Source organism: Phaenicophaeus curvirostris, chromosome 16 (genome assembly GCF_032191515.1).
Source record: "Phaenicophaeus curvirostris isolate KB17595 chromosome 16, BPBGC_Pcur_1.0, whole genome shotgun sequence".
Taxonomy (NCBI): Eukaryota; Metazoa; Chordata; class Aves; order Cuculiformes; family Cuculidae; genus Phaenicophaeus; species Phaenicophaeus curvirostris.
In genome coordinates, this window is record NC_091407.1 from 6,196,102 (window position 1) to 6,211,542 (window position 15,441).

Sequence of the window (15,441 nt, forward strand, 5' to 3'; positions counted from 1 at the left end):
CAATCAGTCAGCCAGTGTGTGCTGACTTCTCTGGAAGGGGCTGCTCTTCCCATTCTGTCTGGAGGCTGCAAACTTGGAGCACTTTGGGGAAAACATATATATGTGCTGCAAAATCACCAGCTGGCCACAGCTGCTGTCTGGGTGAGGTTGCAGGTGGGACGCACTTTGGATGGTTGCCTGACTGAAGTATGAGATGTGGCTTGAAGTTTTCACAGTGCCTTTTTTAGACTGCTACAGCAAACACTGAGATTCAGAAGACTGGCCTTGCGTGGTGATCACTGCTGCTGCTGTTACACAGGGAGTAAGTGGGGCGTGAGTGATGTGCCAGGGAGCACATGGCAATGGCTGTGAGAGACCAGCGTTCAGGTTTCTGAGCACCCTAGCCCACAGCATTAGGCTAATTCAAGAGGAGCCTTCTTTTCTGGTTGCCTTTAGACTCTGTTCTCCAAGGAAGGCGGGTGTATACCAGCATTGTCCATCTGGCAGTGCTCCATCTTTTGTCTCATGTCCCCTGTAAGTAGAAAGAAAGTGCTTCTGGTCTGTAAAAGCCCAACAATAGCCAGAGGTGAATAGACAAACTTCAAGGGACATCCAGAAAGGTAAATCTGTCTCTAAAATTCTGTGTTGTCAGCTGAGATCCTGACAAACCTGAAGTGACAGTGCAAGAAGCGAGCAGTGGGCCAAAATACTCCAAACCTGACCCTTCTAGCAAGAATAAATCAAGAGCAACAAGCAGTGAAAGAAGATGACAGTTTTCATCTGTAGCTTTCCTGCACCTGCAGCTACAGCTGCTTTCCCTGGCTACCTAGCTCTCACCTCCTGTTAATTACCACGGACAGCCTGCTGCTTTGTGCTGCCCTGTGGCCGACCCATCGTGCAGGCGGTTTTCCTTGGTGGAGCTCAAGCTGCTGTCTGTGCAATGCACGAGCAGTACCCTCCAGATTAAATCCATAGCGCTTTGGTCGTGTCACAGTAACAACTCAGCATTAAACCTGTCATTAAAACAGTTTGCTGAGCATGATCGTGAATTTAGCACCGGCACCTTTTGACATTAATTTCAATGCCCCATGTGGTATTTCTTGGTAACGCGCAAAAGTCTGCTTGCAGGGTGTCATTACTGCCTTCTATGTGCGCTGTTTGTACAGCGTAGAAGAAAGGGATTTTGGAGGGTTTTTTTTCTAAGGCTATTATTAATATTATTTATTTACTGTGTACTGCAGTCGCGCCTGAAGGTCTCAATTGAGATTCTAGTGTTTTTGAGAGTCTGTGCGTGCATGCGAGTATGTGAAAAAAATATGCCTCCTCTTTTTCCTTGGGGCTCAGATAGGCAGCACTTCTGTATAATGTCTTTGATGCTTGGTTGTTTCTTTTTTTTTTGTGGCGGGGAGTGCTTTTAGGCATGAAATGTTAATACACTCCCAGCAGAGGTAGCAATAGGAGATGCTGCCTTTTGATCAGCCTGAAAATGCTGTTTACATTGGCTGGTACAAATAGGAGGTGAGGGTGGGTTGGGCAGAGGTGAGTATAGATGTTTGACCACTCTCTTTTCAAGTATTCCTGTACCTATTAGCAATTCCTGTTTGTCTTTTCTGTTATTTTTGTTTCTGTTCTCAAAGGAGATCTTAACAGACAAGCTCGATTTTCCAAGAATTTCAGAATTTCGATCTCTCTTAGCAGGCAGAAATGTTTCCTGTTATGTGAAGCGTTAAATATACCTTTTTCTGTGAGTTCTATGCTGGTTTGGTCCTCTGCAGCAAAGGAGGGCCTGTTTTTTCTCCAATACATCTCTCCGTGGATCTCAAATTCCATTTAATATGATGCACATAAAGGCAGGCAGGGCCAAAACCTGTGCTTTTTGCTTTCAACCCACGTGTCATCTTGTCGCTGCTTAGTCTTAGCCCTGTTGCCTGAGGTGTCAAGATTTTATATGGAAAAGAAGGAAGCTCACTGGCTTCGAGTCTCATGGGGTTTGCTGAACATGAAGAAGCCTGCAAGGAACTCTCAGGCTGACTGACTGCACTCACAGCACAGCTGCCTCGGAGGCTTCCTCCAAGCTCTCTCCTGATGAGGAGAGCAAGATAGAAACAAAGAGAAAATTAAGATCAAGCAGTACTCTTAAAATTCATAAATCAAGTGGTTAACTTACTCCATGTCATGAAAGCCAAGCACCAGTGCTGTTAATGAGGTTAAAGTAGTTTAATTGGCAGGTATGGAGCAAGAGAGTGCTAAGAGTGTAATTTCTAAATGATTAATAATAATAGGCTTTTAGATAATTAGTCAAATGGACGAGGCTTGGACAGATAATCTGAAGAAATTTGGTGTTCACCATGTACAGAAATTTGATGATATATTTGCGATGTCATCCAGCCACGGAAGAGCAGTTTTACAGGAGGGAGGGAGAGGGTGTTGTGTGTTTGTTTGTTCTCATATGTCCTTGTGGTCTACCAAAACCTGTTTCCGGGAGATAATACAGATTGTGCTCGTTATCAGTCAGTGCTGAACACTGGCAATGCTCTGGTCGTCCCAGCTTCTCTCTGCAATCTGACTGACTTTTGCTTTCTCAGCTCTAGAGGAAGATATTATACATTTCCACTTAAAACTTAATACCAAATATGTATTTAACTTGTTCCCAATGAAGTTCTCCAGTGTTCTTGACAAGTTGGGCACCATGTGGTAAGTGGCTGCAGGTGGCACATTAAATAAGCAAGGGTTCTCATGTCCAGAGAAATCTTTTTGTATAGTAGGTTACCTTGTCTCTTTTACAGCGTATTAATTTCATGTCAACCAAAAGAAACTGCTGCCATCTACATTTGTAGAAATAATCTCATAAGATTGTTTCTTATGCAGTCATTTTAAAAGAAAAAAAAAAAGATAACTGGAACTATTTTCAAATTTCCTGTGGAATAAGCTAGCCAACTCTGGTTGCTGACTTGCCTCTGAGCAGCACTTGTGCATGTCGTGCTATCAATAAAATACTTAAATAGCTTCCCGTTTTCTGTATTTGTTGTTTCACAGGCATCAGTACACCTTTGGTTGACAGTCTGTAATGTCACCACACACCCAATCACACCCCAGCCTATGGAGGTTTCCAAGGTAACAAAGCCACAGTTGCACTGAAGGGAGAAAACCAAAAACAAAGCAAAAAGCCCTGCAGCATTTCTATTTACTCAATAGTTTAAAAACCACTAAAAAGTAATTCTCTTGTATAAGCTGTCTGTATTGTCATGCAAAAAAGGTTTATCTTGTTACTCCTTGATTCTCCTCGGGGCAGAGAGGGATGCAGATGGCAATTTAGAGAATTCCTTGCTGATTATAGTACCTTGTTTGGAGCAGACCTTCGAAGATACTTTGAAAACATGAATGGAATAGTCAGTTCCTGCCTATTCTGAAGGAGGCACGGAGGAAACAAGTTGTATTGACGCTAACAAATAGGTTATCCTTTCCAGCATCAGTGCTAATGATGGTGAAAGGTACTACAGCTGGATGTGTTTCATGAAAGTCACTTCTGATAGGCATTGGCCTTATTTACACCAAATCAGTGTTCTCTTTCATTTGATATACCATTAGAAGTAGAGGTATATATCACTAGATGGTATTGGTTTAAATTTCCTCTTTCCATTCATGGCAAGTCCAGTGACCCTGTATTTCAAATGGCAGCAGCCCATCTAAAAGTGTTCCCAGGATTTCTCCTCTTTAATATGTTGACTTCTGGCAGTCTCGAAAGAACTTGGCTAAGGTACAGAAATTATATTAGTTTTGTGGGTGAGTATTTTTCTGCTAGCGATGGACAGAAATCAAGAGACTGCATCAGTATTATTATACCTATCAAGTCAAGTGTCAGTCTTCTGGATACAATTTCTTCTCAGCATTTCTTCTTAAAGCTTCCAGCCCTTTAGTTGCCTTTGTTTCTTTATGTCTGTGGGGACATTGGTGAGGGGTCACTAGAATTTTGTGGGGTTTCTTTTCCTTACGCTGAAAGAGTCAAAGTGTGGTTAATGGTGGAAGGGAAATTTTACAAAGCTGTGAAGAGCTGCTTTGCTCAGACTTCCAGAAAACTCCAGGAAAAATTTCTCAGCCATGTCCATCACCCTCTGTGCTGGAAAATGGGCACAAAATAGTATTGAAGCAGCTATCTAAGCAAAGAAGTGGGATGATGGATGCAGTGCCCTTTTCAAACAGTGGTTCACAAGGCATTTGAGGATTGTTCTTCTGAGACCATTAAAAAGGAGCTTTAGAGGAGGAGAGACTAGTTATGTGGCAGACAGGATCAAGAAGGATGAGTGTTTGCTGTGTGGTGTCATAGATCAGAACAATACGAACCTTTTGAAACTTAATTGCTGCAACTAACAATTATGAGCTGTGCTTACCCGTCTCTGTCTTGTATGTCTTAGGCAGCTACTACTTTGATATTTAATTGCCTTTAGAATCAGCTATGCAGATTATCTGGGGGTAGAGGGGAAAGGAATAAAAGCTTTTGAATGCTCGAACCAGAGATTTTTGCGAGAAGACATGAGGTATGGAAATGACTGGGTAAATGTTTGTGTGTTGTATGGGATGTGGCTGTTATTGGTGGGAACATCAGTGGGAACAGAAGGAAAATGTGCACTTGGATACCATGGCCAAGGCTTTGCTGTGGTCTCTGTACTCAGAGGAGATGTACGAGCCCTCTGTGCTTCCTTCGGCTGCATCACAGCAGCAGTACTTCAGAGGAGGGGCAGATGCACAAAGCCTGTCTGGTTAAATCTCAATAGAATGCTCCTACCTGGCAGTTCTCATCCAGATTTTGCGTTCTCCTTCCTCTTTTACCACTGTTTATGTGACTTGTTGGACCACCAATAGTAGATGGAATGTACAGATAAGAGTTGCTTGCCTAAAAAAAAAAAAAAAAAAAGTAATTTTTCTTAATTCCTTTTCGGTGATCTGACTGATTTTCAATACTTAACGGGGCTTGCAAGCCAAATCCAGAGTACTGTGCAGGTGGCCTGGTCTGACCACAACAAACAACAGCATGTGTGGCTAACTTGAGAGCATTTGCATGGGACATATTCTTTCTGTCCTTGCTTCAGAAGGGGATTCTCAGCTGTAATTGCAGTCTTTTTGATTATGTGATTAAAAGCTGTTGATTTCCTTATGTGTCTCTACACTTCCCTGCATCTTGTGTCAAAATAGGAACTCTTAGCTCCCGCCGCAGCGTTCTGCGGTGAATTGGAAGGGATTTCTCTGCACTTCTTATTGCCAGCATTCATCAGGGAACTCTCCCTCTAGCAGCAAACACTGGCTAAACCAGAGCACAGTGCTTCTCTGCAGTCCAGCGTGTGTTATAGGTGGACTACAAACTGTCCTACCCTAAAATTACAGCTTTTTTCAGCTGGTGATATTAAACTTGTCTCTTATTTCTTTCAGAGTGTAAGAGGCTAAATCGTAGATGCTAATGGCTGATTTATTTTATTTTATTTTCCTGATGCTCCAGGCCACTGACTCAGATTATGAAGATGAGTTGCCAAAGCATTCCTTTGTGAACCATTACATGAGCGACCCCACATACTACAACTCGTGGAAGCGGCAGCAGAAAGGGGTGAAGCACCCGACGTCCTACAGATACGACGAGTGCGCCGCCAGCGAGACAGAACCCTATTTCCAGACTGTCATCACGACACAGAGCTCAGGAGGGGTGTACACCCCAACGGGACAGCCCGCGCCCGGCTCCCGGACTCCAGTGACAGGGTTCTCCTCCTTCGTCTGAGACGGGACTGCGGGATGGAGCACTCAGAGGGACCCGTCACAGTGACTGTGTGTGTATGACCGGTGCGGTGAACCGTGGGTAACTTCTCTATCAGGGTAGAAACAGATGGGAACACGAATGAGGCTGGGTTGGTTTTTTGTTTCTGAAGACAATCAACTCTACAAATATGGAGCTGAACTAGCTGAACCTTTGCTAAAAAAAAAAAAAAAAAAGGAATTCTGAAGAGTGATGATTTTAACCACTTGTGAATACTAGGGTTTTTTTAACTGCTTTTTGTAACACTGCTTCAGGAAGCAGCTCCCATGCCCTCCTCTTCCCTCTTTCTTTCTCTCTCCTCCTCCTGTATCCCCGTTCCCAAACAAGGAGGTGAATTCCCTAGATGCAATGCGTGACTTTGTGATGCCATTTGAAGAGAAAACATAAAATCTCCCAGGCTCTTTTTTCTTCTTTTTTTCTCTCTAATCTTTTTTCTTTTTAATATTTCCCTGTCATTAAGGTCAAGTATGAAATTATAGAAGAGGGACAAATTTGGACAAATTTTTGTGTGAAAACCAGTCACCTCCTCTCTCCTCTCCTCTTTGCTGCTCCCCACATTAGGAGCACTGGCTGATCAACTTAGGCTCAGATGTTTCACTTTGTCTGCTCTAGGCTCACTACTGGTATATTTATACTGAATTACTGATCTGCTTTTCTTTCTTATTCAAATGGGACCTGCTGGATTTTTAAATATTCCAGCTCCAGGGTCCTTAGAAGAGGAGATGTCTCTAAAGAACACTGTAGGCAGCAGTGGGTGAAGCAAGTGGGAAAGGTTCATTTGCAAGATCAGTTTGGTTTTGGTGTGGCTCTAATCCTGCCTTGTGGACTGTATGTGCCATTTGAATCGGTCATTTTTTTTAAAGTCAAAGGACACTACCCAGCAAGCCAAGAGGAATCTTTCAATTAAGACTGCAGTGACAAGCTAGAGAGTTAACTACTTGATGAGGGTTTTGATCATCCGGGTTGTATCCTGCCCTGTCAATAGAAGTTGAGTATCCTGTCTTGTCCAGACTCTGCTGTGCTGCTTACTGGTCTGTAAAAAGTACATAGTAACTGGGTTTGTTTGATTTTATTTTTTTAGTACAAAGACACGTCACACAGACTGGGTGAGTTTTGGTGTCCACAGGTGCCTTTTATTGATTCTTCAGCTTCATATCTGGGAGAAGCAACAAAGTGTCTCCAAATAAAGCTATCCAGGTTTTTCAAGCATTAGGGTCACGAATTACCTTGTGCACGTTTACAGGCTGCTTTGTGCACTTGAAGCTACAGCCTTTGGAAAGGAGAGAAGGGAATTTTTAGTTTATTTTTCATCTTTTTGTATAGTTCCCTTTTTATTTTCTTTTTTTGTGTCCTTTTCCTGAGTCTGTCATGTTTAGCAGCAAGTTGTTTGCTCACAAGGAAGTTGTCAGGGGCTTAAAGAATCCAAGTCCGGCTCTTGAAAGGTGAAGTAGGCAAGTCCTTGCCACTCCAGTGACTGGCATTTCCTCCCAGGTGGGTGTAGGTCAGCCAGGAAAATTGGTATCCTGCTGCTTGCTAAGGTCCCATCAGGGCACATGTGAGCACTGTTGCTATTGCAAATTGTCCCTGTCCTCGCTGGAGGGATGTGGGGCAGCTGTGACACTGGGTGGTGGTGTCTTCAAGACCGGTTGTTGAAATCAGCCTGGCACTAATTACAGTGGCTACCTGTTCCTGCCATAGGGGCTGGTTAGAAGTAGTCTGGTGGCACCTCACCTGAACAGAGAAGGTACCAAGAGCAAGCTCAACCTTGCTGTCACCTTTCAGTGCCTCTTAGACAGGACAAACAATCTCAGAACTGCCTTTACTCTTTGGCACTGCCTCTAAGCACTGCTGCTCTTGGAGTATACAGATTCTGGATAGCTTTGGCACTGGATTGCTGTTCCTCTCCAAAGGCTTCAGAAAGAAAAAGTTCAAAACCAAAAACTCCAGTGGGTGTGTTTAAGGGAGTTTGAGTTTGGGATAATGATCCTCAGCTCTTTAGATGGCAAGGGATATGCAAAGACGTGGGCTTGAGCCAAAACTCTGTGAGCCATCCCCCTCTCTGCGCCTGGATGGGATGTGTGTGGGATGCAGAAGGGACTCCAAAGAGGATGAGGTGGAGCTTACTGTGAGAAGGAACACAAAGCAAACAAAACAACCCACTGCCTTTTCTGCACTTTGACTGTTCTCTTAAGCCATATGAACTTTGCTTTAATTACTGAACTGACAAAAATTTGTTTGCCATCTCAGTTTTTTTGTTTCTTAGACAAAATTATCTATGTGACTTTCTGGTTTGTTTTCTTTCTCCTTTGTTATTTCCTGCATCAGATTACATATTTTATACACCTCATATTATATGCGTGTGACATAGCAATGCAATTGCTGTAGGATTTTTAGTGGCGCTTATCCAACAAGTATGAGAGGTAGTGCTGCAGGAGGAGCCTTTCAAGGACCACTAAGGACTTAGGGATATAGATTAGTAGAAAGTACATTGAACACTGGAGAGTTTGCTCCAAAGGAAAGCATAGTGCGAGTAGCTCCATATCTCCTGAATATTGCCAGATGTGAATCGGTGTAAGGCACAGTTACTCCCTGGGGCTGACCTGGTACCACATTGAGAAAAAAAAAAAAAGCAAGGAAACCATGGGGAATAAAGGAAATGGACTTTGTGGCTGCTGCTCCACTGAAGGACAACATGGGGAGCAACACAAGCTGTACAAAGCAAGAAGAATAGACTATTCCTTTTATATCAGAATCACCTGCAACTAAAAATCCTGAGCTTGCTGAGGACCTGCTGAGGTGGCTGTACGGCTCTTTCTTTTGACTGCTGAAATAACAGGTTAGTTGTGATTCCTTTAGGACCTGTTGATCCAAACAAAGGTATTTCTGTTCTCTTCCAGACCACACTATTGTCAGTCTCAGTTATGTTTTGTTTAGGCGTTGGCTTTTCTTACATGTTGGTTATGTTACTTAGGCAATTTTAAAGCATAGGAGTACACTGATCACCCCTAAGATGAGCATAGTATGTGTGTTCTGCTGCCCAGGATCCTGTATAGCCGCGTACATGATGCCTGAGCCTTCTTGTTAACATGCTGTACTTGTAAAATATGATTAATGGGTAGTTTTTATTTACCTCAGATATCAGGTAAATTGTTCTATCTGGAAGGAAACACTCCATCAGTTAGCAAGAAAGCTCTATTTCATAGCTGTAATCTTTGGGAATCACAGCCTTGAAATACGACTTTTAAACGTTAGTTGTCATGTTACAATGATTTCAACCATCAAATCCACTTCTGTTTCCATCTTCCTGTTTAGAATAGTCTTGAAAAATGAAGGCTTGTATTTAAAACACCTTCTTAGGATATTTCATGTGTATTTATTTATTTACTTTCCCATGTTTCTCAGGTCTCTTGGTGGCTGTTACTGAAAAATAAAAACAACTTAAAGAAATGACCAAGGGAGACATTGCAGGGAACAGTTTAACAGGAGCTCATTTTTCATGCAATAGCCATGGAAATATCCAATTTACTGCAGGAAAAAATGCCCAAGTTTTCACACCCCCTCCCATGGCTGAGATGACACCAACCACCACCATCAGTGATGCTCCCAGGACTCTCAGTGGCATCGAACCTCAGGTTGTCTCTATCATAAATCGTGTGCAGAAGTGCACAAGTGCAGGAGCTATACTGTCCCAGCCCACTCTACATGGAATATTTTATCCCACAGAAGTCCATAACACACATGGTGTATCCCCCACCATAGCCCACACTCTTGGGTGGAATATTCCCATTCCCCTCTTTTAATGCTCCAATGTTGGTGCGCGGCTTGCGCTGCTCAGGTTCAAGCAGTTGCAGTGAGAAGGGACAGGAGAGGGCACTGTTTTGCTTTCATCACTGGGAGTCTCTTTTTCCCCACCCTGGGAGTCACCCGTGTGAAAGGTGGGGAGGGCAGGGAGAAGTGAGAGTACAGGGAGCAAAGGGTTTCATCAGCATTTACTAAAGGAATCACACTGCAACCAGCGATCGTCACTGGGTCAGTGATCCCACTTTTGAAAGCAGTTGGCGTTACTGAAGAGAAAAACCATACAGAGAAAGAAACTTGTCCATTACCCAAAAGGGTTATTTTTATCCTCTTGATTTTGAATGTTAAAGCCAGTGAAGCTTTGCAGATGGGCCAAGATCTCATTTTTTTTCCTGCTTCTACACAGGTGTCTACCAGAAGGTGCTGTAGTAATTGTTTAGAATAAATATCCAGGCCTGTCTTGACACAGGGGGTATGTTTATTATCCTTGTCATTGCTACCCTCAAGAAATCCATTGAGTCGTCCAAAGATTATCCAAACCACTCTCCAAAAAGCAGGGAGAGAGAGTTATTTATATGTACAGAGCACTGGTGTCTTCACCCACTTGCTGTTTTCAGATAAGCTGGGCAACTTGTTTCAGAAAACCCCTTTTAGAAAGGAATTTATCAGGAAACTATAAAGAAAAAAAAAAGCCAAAAAACACACACACAAAAAAAAATCCAAACAAACACAAGAAAGATAACCTTTGGCAGGGCCATTAGAAGCCTTGAAGTCCTAGAAACCTGTGACATGTAAGACTCAAAATGATCTCGATATGATCCCAAGACCTCCTATCTTTACTGATCTCCTTTATCAACAGCAGCCAGAAGAGCACATGCAATGAGGGGTTATATTTGGAGAGGAAATGCCATCACAGAGCAGTTGCTAGATAGGCAGGTTGTACTGCAAACAGCTTAATTCAACCTAGCGTTCCTGCTGGTTCAATCACATTTCTTAGGTTGTTTTTATAGGTTTTTGCCAGCATGTGTGGAGTCCGTACATCATCATGGCATTACTAGAGGTCATATGGGGAGAGGTATGTTGCTGTGGTGTTAACGCAAAGCCACACGCGTGACAATGTGATTGTACAATGTCCATTGAAACCCCCTTAAGAAAGCCACCCTTGAATTAGGAGCACATCGACTCCAAGGCTGAACGTGTTGGGCTGGGCATGGGACTTAAATGGCTCTACCTGACAAGTCCCTTAAATTCTTTGTATTTCTGTATTCCTCCTCTTCTCCTCTACATCTCCACCCAAGCCCTCTCAGACAAATGAAGTCGACTTGCACTTTGTGAAGGTGTAAAGTTTTGTGCCCCCCTGGTAGTACAGAGCCACAACCAATAAGCACAGAGATGACACACGGGACAGGTGAGGTATGGTTGGGCAAGGAATGAAATACCACTGGGACTTGAGATTCAGGCTCTGACTCAGAATGTGATCTGCTCAAAGGTGCCGCTTACCTACTTGAAATGGCCTTCGAGCCACAGGACTTGGTAAGGACTTCATTATTTTGATGCTGTTTGATCACTGTGCACTTTCTTGGGGCTTGAATTGCTGGATATAGAGACTGGAATGAGGTTACAGAGCTTTATATCAAAGTGTTTAAAGTGCTTTCCCATTTATGTCTGATTCTCTAGATCTGGGAATGAAACTTTTCTGCTAGTACAATGTGGTGATGTTCCGCAGGTGGGACACTGGGGAAGTGCCACCAGTGCTCCCCCTCTGATGTCACTAAGCTCCTGGGCAGTGCTGGGATCTGTCATGGTGCAGTGGGAGCTCTTGGGTAGCAGAAAGATGCATGGACATGGTATTATGGTGAGTTTGTAGCTGGTCACTTTGCCAACTCTTAGAATGGAATCCATCCACTAATTTGGTATCTGCTGTCAGTTTAGGGGTAGGACCACCGTACACAGCTGTGTTTGAGTTACCCTTTGGCTTACTATGGTTATCAGATTGTTGCTTTTATTTCAGTGTCTCCTTGGGGATTTGCCCTGGATTTTTGTTCCACACCTCTTGTTAGCCTCACCTTCACCACTCCACTGTTTTATATGAGAAAGTTACTTCTTCTTTTGCAAACTTGCTTCTAATTAAAAGAACCCTTTTTGAAACATGTATGTCCTTGGTACATTTGTTTTGGGGAGGGGAAAGAAGTCTTTTCCTGTCTCTTCGGTTATTTTTGGCTTGAAGAAGTTTCTGGGTGCCTTGCCAGCATGCTCACAAGTTAAAAGTTCAGGACAGTGAAAATGTAACATGGGCTGAAATTCCTCACTGTTAGTACTGGACTGTAAAATCCTTCACTGCTTTGACACTCGCAAATAGTTTCCACCCAAAATTTGATCAGCCTTAAATATTTTATTATTTCATGGTGATAAACTTCCTCAGATCCTTAATAGAGGAGACTTGAAACCCTTTCAGAAATAGAAACCCACGGGGTTACCATTCTGTACATTTTTGTCCCCTTACAAATAATACTTGTCCTCCCCTGCAGTGTTGTAGCAGCTGTTAATCGGTTCCCACAAACATGCTGATGTTGGGGGGACCAGTCCAGATCCCAGCTGGTGGAAACCAGGGCAGCTCTGTTATTCTAGGGTGGTTATGCTCAGCCTCTCACCAGCTGAGCATCTGGCCTAGAGAAGTGAACTAAACACAGTCAGCTCAGCTACAGCTTTGGTGGGAGAAATGAGGGTGAGAAATCAATGTTTTCCAAGTGAGAGAGGAAGGGGAGGGGGGGGGAACCCTCAAACTGCTAAGGAAAGAACTCGTATTCTCGTGGTCCTGAAAGGGATATTATAAATAATGCAGTGTTATATAAATAAAGGCAGCCCTTCGCGGCTGGTAGCTTGTAATAACCCAGAGGTATCACTGTACCCATTTTGAAGATGAAAATCCTCACGCCACAGCATTTCGTGAATGAGACGTTATTCTGCAAAATTGCCATAAGACGCAGAAGTGCTTTTTTGAGGTCATTCAGCTCCAAAGTGCATCGTCCTCCCGCTTCCAGCCCTTACTCTTCTCAGGACATGTTTCCTCCCCACGTGGTTTTGTGGTTAAGAGTGGGGCACAGCCATAAACCCAGGAGTGGATGGGAAATCTGCCATGGCATTTGTAGCCTAAACAGTACCAGAGAAAACAGATTGGCTTCCAGCCCTGCCCTGAACAGCACAAGCAATGACTTGACTGAATCGAGTAATCTGGGCTTTCATTACTGACCCTTTTCCTGCTATTTGTTTCATTTGTTTCCTCTTCTGCCCTCCACAATTTTGCTCCAGGGTTATTCATTTTTCTCCTTGCTCCTTTTATTTTCCTTTTTTTTTTTTAAGCCTGCCTGGTTGTGGGTTTTTTTTCCCTCCTCCTCTTGCCTCGCCAATTATTTTCATTTCAAACATGCATTTCCCACAAAATCAAAAGGAACTTTATCTGAACACATGTTTTTGCCGGGTTTTCATTCAGTTCCACTGTGCTCCAAGAACAGAAGTCCTTTTGTTTTGCTGTCTTGTTTCCTTGAAAATGCAGGACAGGTCCTTCTAAGGCAAAGCTGCAGCTTCCCAGGCCACTAGAGACCTTCCTTAGGTAGGCAATTGACTTGTTCATCACAGTTCATTAACGAGAACTAAGCCAGATGAATCTGACAGTGAAGGCATCTTGCAAAGTTTTACAAAACAAATTTCCCTGCTGAAACCGTTTGCACAATCAGAGAATCTCCCATAGATGGAGAAACGAGCAAACCACAAATTATCAGTGCATGACGGTGACAATTATGCCTCAGAGGAGGAAGCAACCAACACCCGGGATGTCATTCAAACGTACTTCCCTGCATTGTGCAAATTCTACAAGTTTAGTGCCCCGTTCGTGCCGATCTGAAGCAGATACACACCCTAACAAAGCAGCAGTGCACACAGCAGTAAAGCCAGAGCCTTGTTGTTCTTCACCCTTTTTCTTGATAATCGGAGCTCATGTGAACACTTGCATCTTGCGCATCAAACAGACGGTGTAAGTAAAGCTGAAAGGCAAGTCTGAAAAGAAGCATGTGTAATATAGCCTGGGGCCTCATGCCAAGAGTGATAAAATGCCTTACAAACACAGGTGACCTCACCACAGCCCTGTCAAACTGAGAAGAATTAATGTTCCACCTTTGGTAGGAGGAAATTGAGGCACAGGCCAACTTTGCCTGTGGGACCAAGCTTGCAGTGTGTGTGATCGGTATCAGTGCGCCCGAGTGGCTTCGATTGCAAACGTCCTCAGCACAGGGCAAAGAAAACATCTTTCCCACAAAACAGCAGGATGAGTTATTTTGAGGTCTCGATAAATTATCTGTTTTCCAGCACTATCATTCTTACCCTACCAAGGGAGCGTGGCTGACCTAATTAGAGTCTAATTCCAACAGTACAAGGCTCAACTTGTAAATGCTAACTTTTCTTTTTAAATTTTGGGTTGTTTTTTATGTAGATGCAAGTGCATCTGATTGTAATAAACATCCCAGCGGTGGGGCAGGGGAGGAGCAGGGCAGTTGGATTCATCAGAGAAGGTGAACAATGGAAAATGTAGGACGAAGCGGGGCAAATTTCCAGATTAATTTGTGAGGCTGTGACTTAATCTGCTGGGAGATTGTATCCTCTGGGATTAAACCTCACATAACCTGAAGGAAATTAGGGAATGTTTATCCTCCCACCGTGGATAAGACTGGCAGAAGGATTCAGCATTTCAGTCCTCCATTCATCAAAAATGATCGAGAGTGATCGATGAAGATACTTCCGTTGATCCATAGCTATCTCTGCACCACAGAAGAAATTAAAAGAGGTGAGAAAAAAGATGCCTAGTTTTCACAAAGCCCATTTTATGAAGGAAACAAGGGTTAATCCAAACAGCTAAATGCCTGGCTTTAGTAGCTAGAGAAAATCCTCCTGGTGAAGTTGAGTGAGAAGGCTCCTGTCATACCTGCTGGGTTTCTCTGGAGGGATTGTGCCTGGACAGGCTCGGGATGGCTCACATCCAGCACCTGCTGGTAGGGATTTAGCGATGCTGAATGAATCACGAGCCAAACAGCTTCATTCCTGCCTTTAGTCCACAGACAGTATGTACCCAGAAAAAAACAACCACTGTCCAGGCACTGGAGATGGAAGCAATGGGCCAAACTCTGTCCTTGGGCAGTGATGCTGCTCTGAGTGCTGGGTCTGACCCAGCAGAGATCCTGCCTCTAAAATATACATTACCCTCACTGGGCTGGTTTTAACATATGTCCTTGTGAGATAGGGTGGGTTGGGAGGTAAAGGGATTATGGCAGAAAGAGCTGTACATCCTGTGTTTAAAGCTGATGTCTTCGGGGCTGTGTCATGATTTTTGTTGTTTTTTTTCCCTGGCTTGACTTCTAATTTAGAAATGGCTCGGCAGAATTGAGGTCATTGGAAATGGGGCAGTGCCACTTCACTTTTTGGAAAGCACCAGCTGCTTCATCAAGTGAGCCTGAGCTACCAGCTGAGAGGTCTGAAAGGACAGAGAAGTTCTCCTCTGTTACAATGTGAGACAGGCAAATGAGAGGCTGTCCTTGGAGGAGCCGGTGTCCGAGTGCACACAGCGCTGCCCCCTCCGTGCTTTCTGTAATTGGTTTTATGTTGTAACACTGGCTGTGGCTTATAATTTTCTGTCCTTGCTCAGAAATTATAGAGGAGTTAAAGGGAGATGGGTTTCAGCTGTCAGCGCTTCAGGAGCATTCAACAGTGTTACTGGATGAAAGTAGCAACGCGGTGGTTTTGCTCTGCAGAGGTCCTGGGGTTTTGGGCTCGATGAGATGGAAAGCAGAAACTGGTGCCAGGCATTCCCTGGCTGC

General features: G+C 43.7%; 1 protein-coding gene across 2 annotated transcripts in view; it reads left to right on the forward strand.

Moving 5' to 3' along the window:
- SDK1 (sidekick cell adhesion molecule 1) overlaps nt 1–11,727 on the forward strand; it is a 396,340-nt gene extending 384,613 nt beyond the window's left edge. For both annotated transcript variants that reach the window (XM_069870517.1, XM_069870518.1), the window contains one exon: nt 5,471–11,727. In XM_069870517.1, coding sequence (XP_069726618.1) covers nt 5,471–5,743 — 273 coding nt within the window. In that variant the 3' untranslated portion in view covers nt 5,744–11,727. The remainder of the gene's footprint in view (nt 1–5,470) is intronic.
- The last annotated feature ends 3,714 nt before the right edge of the window (nt 11,728–15,441 follow it).